The 22,699-nt window shown below is 47.8% G+C and overlaps 1 protein-coding gene across 8 annotated transcripts in view; it reads right to left on the reverse strand.

Annotated features, from left to right (window-relative positions):
* Nucleotides 1-22,699, reverse strand: part of EVI5 (ecotropic viral integration site 5) — a 277,847-nt gene that overhangs the window by 55,465 nt on the left and 199,683 nt on the right. For all 8 annotated transcript variants that reach the window (XM_075322331.1, XM_075322329.1, XM_075322333.1 and 5 more), the window contains 2 exons: nucleotides 18,392-18,538; nucleotides 6,837-6,932 (listed from right to left, as the gene is read on the reverse strand). In XM_075322331.1, coding sequence (XP_075178446.1) covers nucleotides 6,837-6,932; nucleotides 18,392-18,538 — 243 coding nt within the window. The remainder of the gene's footprint in view (nucleotides 1-6,836; nucleotides 6,933-18,391; nucleotides 18,539-22,699) is intronic.

Consider the following 22,699-nt stretch of genomic DNA (forward strand, 5'->3'; position numbering starts at 1 on the left):
TGACAAGGCACAGCTTTCTATGTGTAGTCGTGTTCCCTACAATCTTTTGCTACAGATCACTGCTCTATAGAAACATGTCCAATAATTGAGGGGAAAAAAAAAAATCCCGTTGGTCGTTAATTATTGTCTGCATAAAAGTTGCCATTGTCAGCAGCACATCTTGTGTAAAAAGAAAAAAAAAAAAAAAATGTAAGAATGTGCTGCTGACATTAGTAGAAACTGTGGGAAATTGAAAATTGATTGAGAGATCATACATGCAACAAATTCTCTCAACAAGCTGCTTGAAACGGAATCAATCATTCTGGTTTAGTCGCACTACGGTGCACTACGTAGGAGAAACCACAGAGGCAAGTTCTAAAACCATATTTTTAAATATCAAGCACTAATCACAGTTATTTCTGAGACATAGAAAATATCATGTGGTTAAGCTCAAGAACCAAAATATCTGAGAAAATAAGTTACGGTCAATAAAAATAACTTTGTGGAGGGCCTGGCCGGAGAGCAACGGGCAGATGTGCGCCTGGGGAGCTCCATGCAGAGACCCTTCTTTTATACGCAATCTGTTTGGTTTGTTACCCGCTGGACAGTTCAGGGTACCGGAAAGTGTGCCCTGGCATTTCGGGACGTTCCTGTCATCTTCTTGGGAGGAGAGATGCCAGTCATGATGAGGGGGAAGATGAAGAAGAGTCGGCATTGAGAAGACCGCACCAGAGAGGACACAACTAAGATGGAAAGGTTTACCAGAGCAGAGAGAAGGGACAAAGAAGCATGAGGATCGGCACCCATTTTTTTCCCTTTACTTCGTATAAATGAGCCAGAGATAGGGCTGGAGGATGGGGAATGGGGGGGAATGCTGATAATCTCCAACGATTCAGGCACGTATGCACACACTACTGCAGAACCCACCCTTAAGGACATTATACATGCTATTAGGGGGTGATGTAGCTCCCTGATGACAATGACGTGGGTGGGAGGTATTAAAGGAGGAAATATCGGGAGTTAGACCAGATCTTTGCAATACCTCAAAGAACCACAGCTCTAGAAGAAAAGGGAGGAAGTGCTAATCCCAATCAGGAGAGATGTGCAGCAACATCAAACTACTGGACCATTACACCTTAAGCAAGATAAGGAGAAAAGACTCTACAGGAACAACTTCAGTTTTTTTCAGGGACCCCCACATTTCTGAAGGGGCAAAGGCCACAGAGTTGTTTGAATCCTGGTTATTAAATGTGTTTGGGAAAAGACACCCTAAGTCCACCCTTCACAGTAAAAAGAGCACACCGGATACCGACAAGGCCTTTATCTTCTGGAAGTCCTCCTCGGACAGTGAAAGAGCACACCGGATACATTAAGGCCCCTACCTCCTCGGACAGTGAAAGAGCACACCGGATACCATTAAGGTCCCTACCTCCTCAGACAGTGAAAGCACACTGAATACTGACAAGGTCCCTACCTCCTGGAAGTCCTTCCTGGACAGTGTTGGCCACGATACACCATTACAGGCATCATGACACCATCCTGAGACACTCCAGAGACAATCCTGCACTATGAACACAACGTTCTTCTTTAATTCTCCAAAAGATGCTTTTTTTCCAGGTTAAACCAAAATGAAAGGAACCTGAGAGCAAAGGCTGAGTGGCACACTGTGCTGAGGATGATCGCTTGGTAACAACTTCGGAATATCAATCACGAACGGGTTTTAATATTTTGATGGCATTTGTTTTTTTTCCCCTTTTCTATTCCTCCTTTCTTGCCCTCTTGCTCTCCTCCGCTCTTTTAAAGGGCATTGATACTGTTCACAGATAATCATTAGGTATTGAAGGAAGCTACAGTACATACAAGGCTCTGAAAGTTTCCAGACAGCAGGAAGCTTGAAAGGAGTCTGGCTTCTCCGCTCACATTGCGTCCTTTTGCAACATCTATTGTGTAGACATCAGCCCTGGTCCCTTTAGGAGCACTCAATAGGGCAAGGTTACTGGGGGGCGGGGGGGGGGACGGGACTATTTTAAAAGTTAAAATTGGGGTTATGTATAGCGGTAAAGAGTGTGGTTTTCCCCCATAAGATTTTTGTTGGGATCGGATTTGAAGAGGTCCTGCTTCGTCCTATGTGAATATATTAATGACAAAATGTTCAAAACGCAGTAAGCACTGATCGTGTGCACGTACCCTTACAGAAGCTCTTGGCGGTTAACAAGCATTGTGTGGGATGCGATGACTGCCTTCTTGAGAAGGCTGCTAATCAAGGAAGTTGGTGGGGTGAAGAATCTCAAAGATTGGAGAGAACCTTGCTGAAGGAAATGCAGGTAACTAAAGCACAATATACACAGAACCCTTCAGATTCCTTAAATAAGAGATTAAGACTAACAAAATCAGTTAAAATAGCACTTTATCACAGTGACAGAAAACAAACTATTATTTTCTAAACTGAGGGGGGAAAAAGCAGACTCTAGATTAAAGGCCCCGTCACACTAAGCAACATCGCTAGCAACATCGCTGCTAACGAACAACTTTTGTGACATCCAGCAACAACCTGGCCCCTGCTGTGAGGTCGTTGGTTGTTGCTGAATGTCCTGGGCCATTTTTTAGTTGTTGCTGTTCCGCTGTGAAGCACAGATCGCTGTGTGCGACAGCGAGACAGCAACAACTAAATGTGCAGGCAGCAGGAGCCGGCTTCTGCGGAGGCTGGTAACCAATGTAAACATCGGGTAACCAAGAAGCCCTGTCCTTGGTTACCCGATATTTACCTTTGTTACCAGCCTCCTCCGCTCTCACTGTCAGTGCCGGCTCCTGCTCTGTGCACATGTAGCTGCAGCACACATCGGGTTAATTAACCAGATGTGTGCTGTAGCTAGGAGAGCAGGGAGCCAGCGCTAAGCAGTGTGCGCTGCTCCCTGCTCTGTGCACATTTAGCTGCAGCACACATCGGGTAATTAACCCGATGTGTGCTGTAACTAGGAGAGCAAGGAGCCAGCGCTAAGCGGTGTGCGCTGCTCCCTGCTCTGTGCACATGTAGCTGCAGCACACATCGGGTAATTAACCCGATGTGTGCTGTAACTAGGAGAGCAGGGAGCCAGCGCTCAGTGTGCGCTGCTCTCTGCACGTGTAGCTGCGTACGGTGGTAACCAAGGTAAATATCGGGTTGGTTACCCGATATTTACCTTAGTTACCAAGCGCAGCATCTTCCACGCGGCGCTGGGGGCTGGTCACTGGTTGCTGGTGAGCTCACCAGCAACTCGTGTAGCGACGCTCCAGCGATCCCTGCCAGGTCAGGTTGCTGGTGGGATCGCTGGAGCGTCGCAGTGTGACATCTCACCAGCAACCTCCTAGCAACTTACCAGCGATCCCTATCGTTGTTGGGATCGCTGGTAAGTTGCTTAGTGTGACTGGACCTTTAGGGACTCTTCAGGTGTGGTATTTGGCTCTCAACCAGATATACTTCATGTGTGTATAGGAACTTCAATGCTTCCTTGTATACCTTAAGGCTATGTGCGCACTGGGAAATGGAATTTTCTTGAGAAAATTCCGCATGGTCTTAAAGATTACCGCACCCGCGGTAAAAAACCGCGGCAAACCGCACCCGAAAACCGCATGCGGTTTGCCGCGGTTTCACCGCGGTATTGTTCGCGGTATTGCCGCGGTTTTGCCGCGTGCGGGTTGGGATGTGCTTTATTGCATTCAATGCAATAAAGCAGATTGAAAGAAAAAAAAAAAGTCATTTAATTCTGAGATAGTAGATAGATAGACAGAAGAATAGATAGAGGAATAGCTAGATAGACAGATAGCTAGATAGCTAGATAGAGGACAGATCGCTGCTTTTCCCACGGTCGGCAGTGAGTTCACATTACCGGCCGTGGGAAATGACCGGTAATTACCTCTGCTGTCTGCTGCTTTCATTCAGCGCTGTGTCTGTGACAGTCGCGGCTGGATGTAAGTAGCGCCGGAGCTGTGGATTACGCCGGAGCTGTGGATTACGCTGGAGCTTTGGTACGGGAGGGGTTAATAAAATGGTGAACGAGGCTTGTTTGTTTTATTTAAAATAAAGGATTTTTCGGTGTCTGTGTTTTATTCACTTTACTTACGGGTTGATCATGTCAGCTGTCACATAGACGCTGCCATGATCAAGCCTGGAGTTAATGGCGGTGGTCCCCCACCATCATTAACCCCTTGTATTACCCTGACCGCCACTGCTACACGGCGGCAGGAAGAGCCGGGGGACACGCTGGTGCTGCCGCATAATGCATGCGACAGTGCCGGGGCAGCTGCGGCTGATATTCTCGGCTGCGGGAGGGGGAGTGAGGCGGGGGACATTACCCCTGCCCCTCTCCCTCCCCAGCCTGAGAAGACCGGGCCGCCGCTGTGTGCTTACCTCGGCTGGACGGTGAATATACAGCGGAGCCCACGTTCTTTGTTTTCTATATTTCCGTTTTCTTTCTATGTGTGTTCTATGTGTCTGTGTCTATGTGTTCTGTGTCTGTGATGTCTGTGTGTGTGTTTACTCTCTGCATGGCTTCCTCTTCCTGTAATGACATCACTTCCCTGCAAACCGCAGACAGGCGATGTACATTACCGGAGGTAAACCGTGAAATACCGCAGGGAATAACGCAGGAAAACGCAGTGAAATGCACAGAATTTGCTGCCTGCGTTATTCCCTGTGGGATTTCATGATTAACATTGGAGTCAATGGAGTGAAATCCCGCAGCGATGTGCGGAAAAGAATTGACATGCACTTGTTTTTGCTGCGGGAATCCTGCAGCAAAACATGCAGCTATCAAATTCCGCCCAGTGCGCACAGGATTTTTTTTCTCCATAGGATTTGCTGGTGATTCACTGCAGAGATGTTATGAACATTTTCTGCAGCGAAACATGCAGCAAATCCGCGGAAAATCCGCGGCAAAATCCGGTAAGTGCGCACATAGCCTAAAGCCCTGATCTACGACTGATCCCTTCCCCCCACAATTTGATTAAGATGGTTCTTGTGCCTCAGATACTTGAGTTGTTGCACAATGTGCCGCTATGGTTTCCCTTGCAATTTCTCTATAAATTAAATATCATTTTTACAGATGTGATCTGAAGAAAGGACACACTATCAATATGACTTGAATCTTTGAAGATCGGGATAGCACGGCACTTCTGGCTGAGTGGTGCACAAGTAGGTTCCAAACCCATATGTTGTATCAAGCATAACTTGGCACTCAAAAGGTGATTTTGTTCTATGTTAAATATCCAGAAATTAAAGAGGCCCGAACGTTTTGGTCAGATGACCTTCATCAGTGTGCAGACATGTTTAATTATCACTGGCAGAAGGATGATCTAACACTGTGTGCAGACCACGGCATCCACCGCTGGTGTAAGGCCTAAGACACACAGCATCATTCACTATGTTGACATCTGACTGTAGTCGAAGACTGTCTAGTCCAAGTTTACACCACTTTTTAGCGGTCCTACTTTGTGCATAAAATGTGAAAATTCTGATGCATTTTTTGGCGCATCGTTTGTATGCAGGGCCACATCCATTTATGACATGCCGCGCACATTCCAGATAAGTTCTGCTCCTTTTTATGCCAGGGCCCAGAAAGTGTTTTAAACAAATAAAACAGAAGAGAAAAACTTACAGGACTCCAAAGCGAGGGCAGGACATTATTTTGGTGCCACTAGTCGAACCTCTTCCCACATTACAGCATCAGCAGCTCCTATTTTGATTAGCCGGCCTGAGGCACCACCGAGCGCTTTTGAGCCACTACAAAGATGTCCCACCAGGCCGGCTAAATAAAGAGAAGCAGATGCTGTCATTTTGGAGGTGGTTCGCATAGCTCCTGACCAGCCACCATGGAATATATTGACCAGGCCGTTAAACCAGGACCCTGCAAATAGATTTGCTCATCTCTAGAATAAATATTGTGCAAGTCATGAAAAGACAGTTTTTGGCATAAGTTGCACCTCAAATCTGGTGCACTTTTGCTTGATGAGCTTCACCCATTGTCCAAATACTATGCTGCCATTCCATGCTCAGTGGCTACAAAATGTAAGAGTGCATGGAAGTATGAACCAGTCTGCAAGCTTAGGCGGCTGCAGCGCTGTCACAAGTGCGTGTATTAATAGCGGATCAGAGAAGGTGCAGATATAGTCAGACCCACACCAACAGAAAACTGACGGCCTATACGAGGGATAACCCCTTTAAATAGGTCAGCCATCCGCTTTGTATTCTTCCATAAGTAACTGAAGTGTGTTAGGCTTCTCTAAATTTTACCGAATGGGAAATGGTTCATCTTGACTTCATCTCACAACCCACACATTTACACCGGTGGGTCAGGTTGCTCATTTACACAGTGTCTCAGTGGATGTTCATCAATTGTGTGAAAGTATAAGATTTCCGGTCATTTATAAAAAAATATACAGCATCTCTTAAACGTAATGGGAGTCTATCACAAATAACTGTTCAAACCAACACACAGTCACTTGGTGCCACCTTAGCGTGGCTGAGCAGTTCTGTGCACCTTCCCTCCTACTTGTTTTCCACCCATCCTTGCGCTTCCTTGATCGACAGCTCTGACTTTGTAAGAGCCAGAGATGCCGGCGAAACAAGGAAACAAGTAAAGTGGGAAGGTGCACAGAGCATTGTAGCCACACCAAGGGTGTACCGAGCGCCTGTGCTTGGTTTGAACAGCCATTGTGCTGACACACTAAGATTTTCCAGTTTTGATTTTCTCACTTTGTTTGAAGAATCCCTCAACACATCACTTTTACAACCGCTAAATAAGGTGCTGGACCTCCTTGGATGAGGATTTCGGGATTTTCATTAGTATTTCTTTTTACCAGCAATGTAAACAATCATTTACCTGAAATCTTAGCTCTGCTATTTGCTGATGGAGTTCGGCCACAGCCGCAATGCTGTCTGCTTCTCGGAGTCTCACTGCCATCACTTCCTCCTTGCTCTGCAAAAAGTACAAACATCAAGTCAGACAGCATTGCGTTATGTCAGTGTGGACATCACTTTCTACATGCGCATCTTTTACAGGTCAATCAGAATAATTCACACATTACTGGATATATAGGGGGAACACAAAAAGCAGTCCAGGTACAATAATATACAAGTGGCTGCCTTCTCCAGTTGTGCTTTAAAGGGGTGGTTCATTACTCAGCATTAGTGGCCACATCAATGTAAAACTTATAGGGAAGGTTTCTCTGAAATACCTTGTGTAGTAAATTCTGCCTCTGAGTGGTGCTATTGCGGTCCACTCATCCCCATCACGTGACCCCCCCCCCCCATGGGCTCCATGACCTCAGATCCGGCGATGTCACGTCACCTTCCAGTTGACCCAACTTCACCGAGGCCGGCCCCCCAGTCTTCCTGAGTGACTGGGCTGTTGGCAGTCATCACTCATCCCAGCCCAGAATCCAGCCTCCCACACGCTTTCTCCTTCACTGTAGTACGTTGCAAGCAGGAGCAATGCTGGGCTGTGACGAGCGGTGAAACTCGGCCCACACCTCAGTCACTCAGGAAGACTGGAGCCTGTCTCGGTGAAGTTGGGTCAACTGGAATTTGATGTGACATCACCGGATCTCAGGGGTCATGGAGCGCCGGGGGTCACGTGATTGAGATGAGCGGAACGCAATAGGACCACTCAGAGGCAGAATTTACTACACCAGGTAGTTCAGAGAACCTTCCCTATGAGTTTTACATTGATGTGGCCACTAATGTTGAGTAATGAACCATCCCTTTAATGTGAACTTTCAACTCGCATACAATAGTGAAAGGTAAAAAAAGAAAAAAGCTACTGGGTGTGGGGGAGGGGGATGGTTGTTTCACTGTAAACTTAAGAAGAATTAATTTACATTTTTTGTGAATAGTACATTGTATATTCCATTAAACAAAAGAAGCTAAAATAGTTTAAAAGGAATCTGTCACCCTGATATTTAAACAAACCCAATAGTAATAGTACTCTCATTAGGAAATTGCTATAGGTAGACACTATGGGAAGAAAAAAAAAAAGCAAGTTTGCAATCTGCTTTCATTCTCTATAGTGTTCAGCTATTGCCGAGGAGAATGACCAACAAGGCCTATCAAAGAGAGTGCAATAGTTACTTTCCGACTTGATGAGTTAACTCCTGAGATCCTATCTCCCCAGTCCATGTATTTCTATCACTTTGCTGCTCATCTCCTCCTCCCTCTGAGCCCCAGATGCTGTTATTAGTCCAGCAAAATCTTAATCCGTCCCCCTTCTTCATTTGCGGTTTCCAAAGCTATGTTTTTGCTCACTTGAGCCAGGTGCTTGTTCATAAGCCCTATTTGAATATATGCTGATATAATGATCGAGTACACTTCAGCACAACACACAGACCGAAAATGTCAAATCAAAAAAATCAGACCTCCTGCTTTACACTAATGAGGGGCAAACACCCATCTGAAACTGGAGTTTCTAGTTTGGTATGAACTCCGAGGTCATGTGTATATAATATAATATTATTATATATTATTACATATTTATTACACACATATACATACATACATACATACATACACATACATACATACATACATACATACATACATACATACATACATACATACATACATACATACATACATACATACATACATACATACATACATATATATATATATATATATATATAGACACTCACACACACTCACACACACTCACACACACTCACTCACACACACTCACACACACTCACACACACTCACACACACTCACACACACTCACACACACTCACACACACTCACACACACTCACACACACTCACACACACTCACACACACTCACACACACTCACACACACTCACACACACTCACACACACTCACACACACTCACACACACTCACACACACTCACACACACTCACACACACTCACACACACTCACACACACTCACACACTTAGGATTGCTACTTCCAATAGGCGATGCTTGGTTTCTAATCTCTTTTACAGACCGTAAATGGTGTCATAGGAGCAGGGTTGAGCCCTGCATTAGGACCATGCTACACCATTATTGACAGTGAAGTCCTTACAAAATAAGAAAATTAAGAGTTTATTGAACTTCTTTTTAAATTTTTGCCATTTTGACTATATTTACTGTCAAATTCTTCCCTTTATACACTATGACTAATATTTTCCACCCCAGAGGTAAGATCTCGGTTCTTCTTACAGTCAATCACAATAGCACTTTACAATGATTCATCTCTCCTACACTTTGCAGTTTTGCTTTCAGTTATCACTGCACAAGGGTTATGTTGTAGTACTTAGAGGTGGTGACTGTTTAGATGGCACATTCATCCATATTTCTAAGAAATGAAGGGAATTTTGTTTACTTACCGTAAATTCCTTTTCTTCTAGCTCTAATTGGGAGACCCAGACAATTGGGTGTATAGGCTATGCCTCCGGAGGCCGCACAAAGTACTACACTTAAAAGTGTTAGGCCCCTCCCCTTCTGCCAATACACCCCCCGTGCTCCCACGGGCTGCTCAGTTTTGGTGCAAAAGCAAGAAGGAGGAAAAAATAATTATAAACTGGTTTAACTTCAATCCGAAGGAAACTCGGGGAACTGAAACCATTCAACATGAACAACATGTGTACACAAAAAAACAGGGGCGGGTGCTGGGTCTCCCAATTAGAGCTAGAAGAAAAGGAATTTACGGTAAGTAAACAAAATTCCCTTCTTTGTCGCTCTATTGGGAGACCCAGACAATTGGGACGTCCAAAAGCAGTCCCTGGGTGGGTAAAATAATACCTCGTAAGAGAGCCGTAAAACGGCCCTTTCCTACAGGTGGGCAACCGCCGCCTGAAGGACTCGTCCACCTAGGCTGGCATCCGCCGCAGCATAGGTATGCACCTGATAGTGCTTCGTGAAAGTGTGCAGGCTCGACCAGGTAGCCGCCTGACACACCTGTTGAGCCGCAGCCTGGTGCCTCAAAGCCCAGGACGCTCCCACGGCTCTGGTAGAATGGGCCTTCAGCCCTGAGGGAACCGGAAGCCCAGCCGAACGGTAAGCTTCGATAATTGGCTCCTTGATCCACCGAGCCAGGGTTGATTTGGAAGCCTGTGACCCTTTACGCTGGCCAGCGACAAGGACAAAGAGTGCATCCGAGCGGCGCAGGGGCGCCGTACGAGAAATGTAGAGTCTGAGTGCTCTCACCAGATCTAACAAGTGCAAATCCTTTTCACATTGGTGAACTGGATGAGGATAAATAGAGGGTAAGGAAATATCCTGATTGAGATGAAAGGGGGATACCAACTTAGGGAGAAACTCCGGAACCGGACGTAGAACCACCTTGTCCTGGTGAAAAACCAGAAAAGGGGCTTTGCACGACAACGCTGCTAGCTCAGACACTCTCCGAAGTGAAGTGACTGCTACTAGAAAAACCACTTTCTGCGAAAGGCGTGAGAGAGAAATATCTCTCATTGGCTCGAATGGTGGTTTCTGAAGAACCATCAGCACCCTGTTTAGATCCCAGGGTTCTAACGGCCGCTTGTAAGGTGGAACGATGTGACAAACTCCCTGCAGGAACGTGCGTACCTGTGGAAGTCTAGCTAGGCGCTTCTGGAAAAACACAGAGCGCTGAAACTTGTCCCTTAAGGGAACCGAGCGACAAACCCTTTTCCCGTCCAGATTGAAGGAAGGACAGAAAAGTAGGTAAAGCAAATGGCCAGGGAGAAAAACCCTGAGCAGAGCACCACGACAGGAAAATTTTCCACGTCCTGTGATAAATCTTGGCGGACGTTGGTTTCCTAGCCTGTCTCATAGTGGCAATGACTTCTTGAGATAACCCTGAAGACGCTAGGATCCAGGACTCAATGGCCACACAGTCAGGTTGAGGGCCGCAGAATTCAGATGGAAAAACGGCCCTTGAGACAGCAAGTCTGGTCGGTCTGGTAGTGCCCACGGTTGGCCGACCGTGAGATGCCACAGATCCGGGTACCACGACCTCCTCGGCCAGTCTGGAGCGACGAGGATGGCGCGGCGGCAGTCGGCCCTGATCTTGCGTAACACTCTGGGCAACAGTGCCAGCGGAGGAAACACATAAGGGAGCTGAAACTGCGACCGATCCTGAACTAAGGCGTCTGCCGCCAGAGCTCTGGGATCTTGAGACCGTGCCATGAACGTTGGTACCTTGTTGTTGTGCCGGGACGCCATGAGGTCGACGTCCGGCACCCCCCAGCGGCAACAGATCTCCTGAAACACGTCCGGGTGAAGGGACCATTCCCCTGCGTCCATGCCCTGGCGACTGAGATAATCTGCTTCCCAGTTTTCCACGCCTGGGATGTGAACTGCGGATGTGGTGGAGGCCGTGGCTTCCACCCACATCAAAATCCGCCGGACTTCCTGGAAGGCTTGTCGACTGCGTGTGCCGCCTTGGTGGTTGATGTATGCCACCGCTGTAGATTTGTCCGACTGAATTCGGATCTGCTTGCCTTCCAGCCACTGCTGGAACGCTTTCAGGGCAAGATACACTGCCCGAATTTCCAGAACATTGATCTGAAGCGAGGACTCTTGCCGGGTCCACGTACCCTGAGTCCTGTGGTGGAGAAAAAACCGCTTCCCCACCCTGACAGACTTGCGTCCGTCGTGACTACTTCCCAGGATGGGGGTAGGAAGGATTTCCCCTTCGACAATGAAGTGGGAAGAAGCCACCACCGAAGGGAAGCTTTGGTCGCCTGAGAGAGGGAGACGGTCCTGTCGAGGGACGTCGGCTTCCTGTCCCATTTGCGTAGGATGTCCCATTGAAGAGGACGCAGGTGAAACTGCGCGAAAGGGACTGCTTCCATTGCTGCCACCATCTTCCCCAGGAAGTGCATGAGGCGCCTCAAGGGGTGTGACTGGCCTTGAAGGAGAGATTGTACCCCTGTCTGTAGTGACCGCTGCTTGATCAGCGGAAGCTTCACTATCGCTGAGAGGGTATGAAACTCCATGCCAAGGTATGTGAGCGATTGGGCCGGTGTCAGATTTGACTTTGGAAAATTGATGATCCACCCGAAACTCTGGAGAGTCTCCAGGGTAGCGTCGAGGCTGTGTTGGCATGCCTCTAGAGAGGGTGCCTTGATCAACAGATCGTCCAAGTACGGGATCACCGAGTGACCCTGAGAATGGAGGACCGCTACTACAGTAGCCATAACCTTGGTGAAAACCCGTGGGGCTGTTGCCAGGCCGAATGGCAGTGCCACGAACTGCAGGTGTTCGTTTCCTATGGCGAAGCGCAAGAAGCGCTGGTGCTCTGGGGCAATCGGAACGTGGAGATAAGCATCTTTGATATCGATCGATGCAAGGAAATCTCCTTGGGACATTGAGGCGATGACGGAGCGAAGGGATTCCATCCGGAACCGCCTGGTCTTTACGTGTTTGTTGAGAAGTTTCAGGTCTAGGACAGGATGGAAAGACCCGTCCTTCTTTGGGACCACAAACAAGTTGGAGTAAAAACCGTGGCCCTGTTGATGAAGAGGAACAGGGACCACCACTCCTTCTGCCTTCAGAGTGCCCAGCGCCTGCAGAAGAGCCTCGGCTCTCTCGGGAGGCGGAGAAGACCTGAAGAATCGAGTCGGGGGACGAGAGATGAACTCTATCTTGTAACCGTGAGACAGAATGTCTCTCACCCAGCGGTCTTTTATTTGTGGCAGCCAGGTGTCGCAAAAGCGGGAGAGCCTGCCACCGACCGAGGATGCTACTAGAGGAGGTAGAAGTCATGAGGCAGCCGCTTTGTTAGCGGTGCTCCCAATGGCCTTTTTAGGACGTGACTTAGACCGCCATGCATCAGAGTTCCTTTGTTCTTTCTGAGACCTTTTGGACGAGGAGAATTGGGACCTGCCCGCGCCCCGAAAGGACCGAAACCTCGACTGCCCTCTCCTCTGTTGGGAGAGGTTCTGCTTGGGCTGGGGTAAGGATGTATCCTTTCCCTTGGATTGTTTGATGATTTCATCCAGGCGCTCGCCAAACAGCCTGTCGCCAGAAATTGGCAAACCGGTTAAACGCTTTTTTGGAAGCGGAATCTGCCTTCCACTCCCGTAGCCACAAGGCCCTGCGGACTACTACCGAATTGGCGGTCGCAACTGCCGTACGGCTCACAGAGTCCAGGACAGCATTCATAGCGTAAGACGCAATTGCCGAGGTCTGGGAGGTAATGGAAGCCACTTGTGGCGCGGCCGCTTCAATTTTCGCTTGACCTGCTGATATAGCTTGTAGCGCCCATACGGCTGCGAATGCTGGGGCAAAAGAAGCTCCGATAGCTTCATAGATGGATTTCATGCTGAGAATCAGACTCCTCCGCCGGAGGGGCTGAGGGAAGAATATCCAGCAACTGATGAATGGATGCAATAAGATCATTCACTATGGCGTCCCCGTCTGGAGAATTAAGATTGAGAGCGCGAGCGCTCCCAGGATCAGAATCCTGATCAGCTGTTTCCGCATCATCAACCAGAGAATCCCCCCGCTGAGACCCTAAACAATATGATGTCGAGGGAAATTCTAAGCGGGCTCGCTTAGACGATCTGGGGCTAGGTTCTAAGTCCGAACCCTCCGTCTGGGATGTATGAGATACCCCGTGAGGACATTGTTGGTCCAACTGAGGGGGGTCAGGGAACAATGATTCAACAGAGTCCCTTTGCTGAGATACCGGTCTGGACTGCAAGGCTTCTAGTATCTTAGCCATAGTCTCAGAGAGTTGATCCTTAAAGGCTGCAAACTCAGTCCCCGTCACCTGGACAGTGTCAACAGGTGGCTCCCCCTGGGCCCCTCTTAGCAGAGGATCCGGCTGAGGAAGTGTCACAGGGGTCAAACACTGTACACAATGAGGGTCAGTGGAACCTGCCTGTAGCTGGGTCTTACATGCGGCGCAGGCAACATAATAAGCCTGTGTTTTGGCACCCCTGCCTTTTATGGGCGCCATGCTATAGTTTTCCCTGAGTAACACAATAGGGTATATAGCCAGAAAGAACTGTGCTCATACAGTGTAAATTATATACAGTACACAAATAATGTACCCATACAATACAGCACCATGGGGCTAGCACCACATGTGCTGTTTACCAGCCGCCTAAGCGGTTGTGAGGCCACCAGAGACCGTGTCTGGGTCTCCCATGAATATGTCCCTCTCTGCAGCGTCGGTGGAGCTGACAGGAATGGCTGCGGCGTCCTGACGAGCTGAGGAAGCTGTGGGCGTGGCCTAGAAAGAGCGCGAAACGGGCGCTCACACTGTGCACGGTGAGGGGAGTGGAGCATGTAAATCATACTCCAGCCCTCATTGCTGCTCGCTCCGTGCAGCGTCCCGCCCTTCCCCTGCCTGTCAGGGCTGAGGGCGGGAGAAAAAAAGGGAAACTAGGCCGCAATGAAGCCGGGGACTGTAGTAATAAACGCGGCCGCCGTAAAAGCGCGGTCGCGTGAAAGTCCCCGGCGAACTACAAGTCCCAGCCGCGCCGCAGTGTCCCGTGGCAACGGCGGTCAGTGCGGTAGCCCTTACATATAAACACACTCAGCGACGCTGAGTGTGTAATGGCACATATAGACCCGGTCAGCGCCGCGGTCCCCGGTGCACTAGCACACCCAGCAAAGCTGAGGTGATGCCGTGCGCGGTCCCCATAAGGATACAGAGTACCTTTAAGATGCAGGGCCATGTCCCTGAACGGTATCGGCTCCTATCCATCAGGCTCCACAGGAGTTGTGGATGAAGCCCGGTCTCAGTGCCTGGAGACCGATAAGATCCCACTTCACCCAGAGCCCTAAGGGGGATGGGGAAGGAAAAACAGCATGTGGGCTCCAGCCGCCGTACCCGCAATGGATACCTCAACCTTAACAACACCGCCGACAAAAGTGGGGTGAGAAGGGAGCATGCTGGGGGCCCTATATGGGCCCACTTATCTTCCATCCGACCTAGTCAGCAGCTGCTGCTGACTAATCTGTGGAGCTGTGCTGTGCGTGTCTGACCTCCTTCGCACAAAGCAAAAAACTGAGCAGCCCGTGGGAGCACGGGGGGTGTATTGGCAGAAGGGGAGGGGCCTAACACTTTTAAGTGTAGTACTTTGTGCGGCCTCCGGAGGCATAGCCTATACACCAAATTGTCTGGGTCTCCCAATAGAGCGAAAAAGAAAAACTGGAAACATGAGATTGTTAAGAATCCTGGAAATCTAAGGGGTACTTTGCACGCTGCGACATTACTAGCCGATGATAGCGATGCCGAGATCGATAGTACCCGCCCCCGTCGCACATGCGATATCTTGTGATAGCTGCTGTAGTGAACATTATCGCTACGGCAGCTTCACACGGACTTACCTGCCCTGCGACGTCGCTCTGGCCGGTGACCCGCCTCCTTCCTAAGGGGACGGGTCGTGCGTCGTCACAGCGTCATCACACGGCATACGGCCAATAGAAGCGGAGGGGCAGAGATGAGCGGGACGTAAACATCCCGCCCACCTCCTTCCTTCCGCATTGGCGGTGGAGGCAGGTAGGAGATGTTCCTCGCTCCTGCGGCTGCACACACAGCGATGTATGCTGCCGCAGGAGCGAGGAACAACATCGTATCTCCTATTGGTATGACATTATGAAAATGTCCTTCACTACACAGATGACCGATTTACGACGCTTTTGCAATCGTTTATCGGCGCATCTAGGCTTTACACGTTGCGACGTCGTTACAGACGCCGGTTGTGCATCACTTTCGATTTGACCCCGACGATATCACAGTAGCGATGTTGCAACGTGCAAAGTACCCCTAAGAGCTGCAAGGGATTTGACGATCTTTTTAGTTGCTTTTGGACATACACATTAGAAGTCCAGCACCAGCACCTAGGCCAAACAGAATTGCAGGCAGCAGTTTTTACAGCCATGACACTCAAGTGTGGCTTAAAGGGAACGTGTCAGCAGATTTGGGGCCTATAAGCTGCAACCACCACCACCGGGCTCTTATATACAGGATTCTAACATGCTGTATATAAGAGCCCAGGTCGCTGTGTAGAACGTTAAAATCACTGTATAATACTCACCTAAGGGGCGGTGCAGACTGGTCATATGGGCGTCTCTGCTCTCCGTTCTCCGGTGCCTCCTCTTTCAGCCATCTTCGTCCTCCTTCTAAAGCCTGTGTGCATGACGCGTCCTACGTCAAAACTCGCCGGTCCCGCGCAGGCGCACTACAATGCTTTGATCTGCCCTACTCAGGGCAGATCAAAGTGCGCCTGCGCAGGACCTTAATGCCGGTGAGTGTGGATGACGTAGGACGTGTCATGCACCCCGGCTTCAGAAGAAGGACAACAAAGATGGCCGAAAGAGAAGGAGCCGGCATTGGAGAATGGAGACACCCATTTGACTCAACTACACCACAGCGTGCGTATTATAAAGTGATTTTTACGTTCTACACAACGGCCTGGGCTCTTATATACAGCATGGTGGCCGCAGCTTATAGGCCCCAAAACTGGTGACAGGTTCCCTTTAAAAACTGAAATCCCATGCCAATTTTGGTCCCATCATTGTGAAAGCAATCACTTACACATTACTGCAAAACCTTTGCCTTGGCAACATATGCCCATAGCAGTCAGCATGAAAGTATCTAGAGTCCTGTGCAGAAGCAGATCATCTGTTAGGGAAATGAACCAAATGCTTCTGTTCCTGGGCATTACAGCAACACAACAATGGACATAACCAAGGAACGCGCTGTCTATTGTACTTTATTCCTCATAGATGTCGAAGACTAAAAATGGTGGCTCAAATGTCCCAGATCTTTGAATGGTTTTTCCCCTTTCAGAAATTCCAGATCCCCAGGCCCATATTTTTAAGGGGATTTGCAGTGGATTTGCAGTAGATTTGTTGGGCAATCACATAACTTATAGCGAGAAATCATCATCATCCTATAGTACTGAGTCCACAAATATCTTTCTGTGAATGAATGCGCCCAGATACCTTTCAAGTAAATAATTTGTCCTCCACCCGGTGTCAATAGACATGTAAGATCACTATGAATGACTAACGTCCAAAATGTGCATGGCTGCATTGGTGAGAACCAGTGGTATACCTGTGTTTCTCCAAAAAGACCTACCCCGAAAATAAGCCCTAGCAGATTTTACAGGATTTTTGGAGTATGTTTGAAATATAAGCCCTACTCCAAAACGAAGCATTAATTACAGTCAGGGCCGGAACAAACTGCACAATATCTCAGGGCTGCCACTCATGTTTCCTAGCATTTGTTTTCTGAGGTTAAAGATTGTTTAAAGGACCTTTGGTGACTTCACAATGTAGAGGACACGCTATGTATGGGGGAAATACCTATCAAACGTCGAAAAGGGAAGGGAGGAAAGAGGGAAACCCTGTGTCTAGAGGAGAGGGAGATGGTAACCCCTTATAACATCTTACTCCGGTGCCCCCCTAGATAGGATCTGCACCTATGTGCTGAGCAGGATACCTGGCCCTGGCTGACCCTGAACAGGGCACTAGGTAATGAATGGGTGGGATGAGCGTTAGTCAAGCCCACCAAGACCTAAAGAACACTCAGGGAAAACAAACAAACAACTCCTCTTCAAGATGACTCAGGGAGAGGAACCGCAACATACGTTTCTCCAGATGATTACAAGGACCGTATAGAAACTATCACCAGCATCATACCAAGGGGAAGTGTAGGTAAATAAAAAACACAGAGGGTGAGGGATAATGCTTAGCAGCTGAAAGGAAAAAGATCTCTGCAGGGTCCTAAAGGGGAAAGTGTAAACCCTTACAGAAGACACACAACTTCATTCACACCACAGAGGAAAGGATGGACTATCAAGGAGCAGTTTGTGCAGCCAAAACGCAGCGATCTTCTGCAGCGAGACACCACAGGGTTGTCCATCAACCGTGACAGTAGTTTTAAATGAAAAGGTTCATTATAAACAAATGTGTAGTCATACAGAAGCAAATCTCACAGGGGTCCACAGAAAATACACTAGTATGGTATGAGTGTAGGTTTTCTTTTTTCCTTACAATGCCCCTATGTAATCCATCTGCTATAGAAATGCATTTTATCCTTGGTGTAGATGCCACTGTTCTCTTGAATCGGACGGGATTTTTATCTGTTCCTGAAATATGGGCCCATTTTCCCTGTATATAAATATACTCATTTTGGCCAATAGGTTGTGATCCAAAAGATTCCATAAAGAAAATGTGAGGAGCACATCCGCTTGGCAAAAGGATTTGATTTACATATAATGAAGAGGGCGCCATATCTCAAGAATGGAAAGGGGCAGGAACAAGAAAAAAATCATCGCCATAATCAGGAAGAAAAAGAAAAAAAAAAAATTACTTATTAATGGCAAGTGAAAGATCCTCTTTAATCCAATATGGAAATAGAAAGCATGAAGCTTGACTATAGTCGCCGGCTTCACGTCCAGCGCTCCCTGACCTCTCTATATGCTCCGCAGTACCTTGCACTCGATCTCTGCCTGCCGCCTCTTCGCTTCCGTCAGCTGACTGTGCAGGCTCTTGTTTTCAACCGTCAGACATTGCACCTTGGCTTGTAGGCTCTTGACCTCCTTCTCTGCTCTTCGGAGATGATTGCTGTTTATCTGGTTCTGTCAGGATACCAAAGAAAAAGAAAAATGGACATGAGAAAAAGATTGAGGTATTAAAAGGCTCCCCCCTTCCTCATCTGTGCTCTAGAGGTCCTGCAGTAGAGAAATATACCATTATCTGACGTACATGCGACTTAACTCTTAATGCTTTAATATTTCTTTTCAAATCATACCATCAGTAAATTAAAAGCACAAGATAGGTTAGCAATAATTACATAAGATACGGAGATACACAGCAGGTCCTGAAATTTCTTACATTGTTTATTGCACCTCATCTAGGACAAAACATGGCTATAATGCGCAAGTAATGTATATTGTAGGGAGGGACACTGCCACCTAGTGGCCAAACACAACATTGCCGCTTCTACAAATAAATGAACAGCTTGATTACAACAATTTATTCTACTCAAAAGATATTATAAAGGCAATCACAACAGTGGAAATTAACAACACAATCATCATCTATACGGCTATCCACAGATCCATCCATCCATAGCTAGATCCATCCATCCATCCATAGCTAGATCCATCCATCCATCCATCCATAGCTAGATCCATCCATCCATCCATCCATAGCTAGATCCATCCATCCATCCATCCATAGCTAGATCCATCCATCCATCCATAGCTAGATCCATCCATCCATCCATAGCTAGATCCATCCATCCATCCATCCATCCATAGCTAGATCCATGTGCGCGCCGCTAGTATCCACCAGAATCGATCAGCTTACCGCCGGCACAGACAGGAAGACGCGATGCTGCAGACACCGGTGACGGCTCCACACAGCGGCGCTGCAGCTGAGACAGAGATCGGTGCTTCAGGGAGTGAGGAAAGGTAAGTATAAACGTTTATTTTTTTTTTCCTGTGCCACAGGATACACGCCATTTACCAGGATGGTGGCATTTCATGAGCAGGATGGATGGGGGCATTTCATGAGCAGGATGGATGGGGGCATTTCATGAGCAGGATGGATGGGGGCATATCATGAGCAGGATGGATGGGGGCATATCATGAGCAGGATGGATGGGGGCATTTCATGAGCAGGATGGATGGGGGCATTTCATGAGCAGGATGGATGGGGGCATATCATGAGCAGGATGGATGGGGGCATATCATGAGCAGGATGGATGGGGGCATATCATGAGCAGGATGGATGGGGGCATATCATGAGCAGGATGGATGGGGGCATATCATGAGCAGGATGGATGGGGGCATATCATGAGCAGGATGGATGGGGGCATATCATGAGCAGGATGGATGGGGGCATTTCATGAGCAGGATGGATGGGGGCATATCATGAGCAGGATGGATGGGGGCATATCATGAGCAGGATGGATGGGGGCATTTCATGAGCAGGATGGATGGGGGCATTTCATGAGCAGGATGGATGGGGGCATATCATGAGCAGGATGGATGGGGGCATATCATGAGCAGGATGGATGGGGGCATATCATGAGCAGGATGGATGGGGGCATATCATGAGCAGGATGGATGGGGGCATTTCATGAGCAGGATGGATGGGGGCATTTCATGAGCAGGATGGATGGGGGCATATCATGAGCAGGATGGATGGGGGCATTTCATGAGCAGGATGGATGGGGGCATATCATGAGCAGGATGGATGGGGGCATTTCATGAGCAGGATGGATGGGGGCATTTCATGAGCAGGATGGATGGGGGCATTTCATGAGCAGGATGGATGGGGGCATTTCATGAGCAGGATGGATGGGGGCATATCATGAGCAGGATGGATGGGGGCATATCATGAGCAGGATGGATGGGGGCATTTCATGAGCAGGATGGATGGGGGCATTTCATGAGCAGGATGGATGGGGGCATATCATAAGCAGGATGGATGGGGGCATATCATGAGCAGGATGGATGGGGGCATATCATGAGCAGGATGGATGGGGGCATTTCATGAGCAGGATGGATGGGGGCATTTCATGAGCAGGATGGATGGGGGCATTTCATGAGCAGGATGGATGGGGGTATATCATGAGCAGGATGGATGGAAGGTATATTATTAGCAGGATGGATGGGGGGGTATATGAGCAGGATCATATACAAGGCAGGAGGATCCTTATCAGAATGGGGTACCTTAGTAGAGAATTTGGGGACATTACCCCCATAACAGTATCAGCAGCAGATCCTCGCCCCATAACAGTGTGTCATGACCATATTTTTTGGTTAAAATTTTATTTTCCTATTTTCCTCCTCTAAAACCAGGGTGCGTCTTATGGTCAGGTGCGTCTTATAGTCCGAAAAATACGGTAACTATATAGACTAGGGGGCACTGTTATAGAACAGACATATGCAACTTCATGAGCCCCCAAAAAATGCACTAAAATTGTGGTGCACATTTCTGGTACAAAGTCAGTAAATCAAAAAGGTGGTAAAAACTGAAAAGCAGACAGGATTATCAAACAGCATCAACCCCTGTGATAAATTTGGCACATAGCACTGTCTAGTCTACTGATAAAATCTGCTCCAATGTGGGGGCATGAAAGAACAGAGACCAGGGTTACGACCCGCCATCCAAGAGACACAACTTTTAGACCAAGTTCCCGTGATAAGTTTTGACTCTGCATATTTTTACAGTATAGGTTTTTTTGGGAAGCAGCCGGATCCTCTCAGATTGTGTTTACGAAAGGCTGGGACTAATGTGACCAACATAGAATGTAATTGGCTATTAACATTTGTACGGACTTTCTTTGCTTATTTGCTTTTTGAATACTTTTCACCGCCATACCCTTCCCCTCCCAACCCCCCAAAAAAACCACAACTTAAAATGTTATTTTTAAAAACTTTACATGGGGGAGCAGATGGAAAACTAAACTCTCCTTTCTATCAGCACAGTCAAGAGCAAATCCCTCATGGGCTATAGATGAGAAAGGGAGAGCAAAAATCAGTGTAAGGCATAAGCCATGTCACCTAAGCCCTAAACCCACCCTCTTATCCTGAAACAATCCTCGGTTGTCATGCCCGCTGGTAGCATTGTGAAAATACCTCGGCCTACAATTGCTGCCATCTATGGCTTAAAAAGTGGCCATCATGAGGAATTATATATGTATTGGATTTAAATTATCCTTCACAAATCCCAAATCATTTTAAAAATTATGTTTGTTATCCATAGTCCGCTTGTACCATCTACACTGGCAGAGCCGCTGAGTGCAGTGATTGGCGACAGCGGTCATGAGCGCTGTAGACAGGAGGTCACTGCTGCAGCGGAAGGGTAGAGGCACCAGATGTAACACTAGAGATTACTATTAACCTAGGAAAAACCAATGGGGAGGGAGTTATTCAAGGAAATTGTATTTACTAGGAGACCTGGAAATGATGGCGGACGTAGAGGAGGATCGGGGAGGCTTATGCCTTTCCCCTACTAATAAGCACCAAATAATGAGCCCTTATAGGATTTCAGTGTGTCAACTACAAAAGATTGACCAATTATTGCAGCGTTTTTACTTCCGGTTACACAGAACTTAACAATTCAACTGTTTTTTTGTTACTCAATGTTCAAGATTTTGTGCAACTTACTGAAGAAAAGCAGTAATTAGGGAGAGTGGTCAGCGCGATTGTGACAAAGGATCAAATAAGGCCAGAAGCTATAAATCAGATATAGCAGGAAGGATGTGGTTAAGCACGTTTGACAATTCACAATAGCAAAATGCACTAGTGAGATACTTCTGTGGAACTTTGTTTTCTAGGGTCAAGAACAGCCATCAGCTAAGGTGTATGGGCATCTAGAATTTTGGAGAACTTAGTGCATTTTCCGGATTGTAAGATGCACTCCCCCCCCCCCCAAACTGGGGGTAAAATTGTGGTGCGTCTTACAATGTGGATATGGCTTATGGGGCGACGGTGGTGGAGCGGGGGGGTCACAGGAGGCAGGATCTGAGATACTGAGGGGGTGTCATTGCAGTGTCGCAGCGGGCGTCTGATCTGACTGCGGGATCTATTGAATGGCCCGCGGTTGACGTGATTAACCTCAAGAAATTGGCTGCAGAGGCTTCGCGTGCGCATATTGAAGCAATGGACTTCAAGAAAATGGCCGCAAAGTCCTTTCTGCGCACGCACTGTCTCCACGGCCAATCTCTTGAAGTCCATCGCGTCACCTGCAAACGATTCAATGGAGCCTGTGAGCCTCCAAAGTCG

The sequence above is a fragment of the Anomaloglossus baeobatrachus genome, chromosome 8, assembly GCF_048569485.1.
Source record: "Anomaloglossus baeobatrachus isolate aAnoBae1 chromosome 8, aAnoBae1.hap1, whole genome shotgun sequence".
Taxonomy (NCBI): domain Eukaryota; kingdom Metazoa; phylum Chordata; class Amphibia; order Anura; family Aromobatidae; genus Anomaloglossus; species Anomaloglossus baeobatrachus.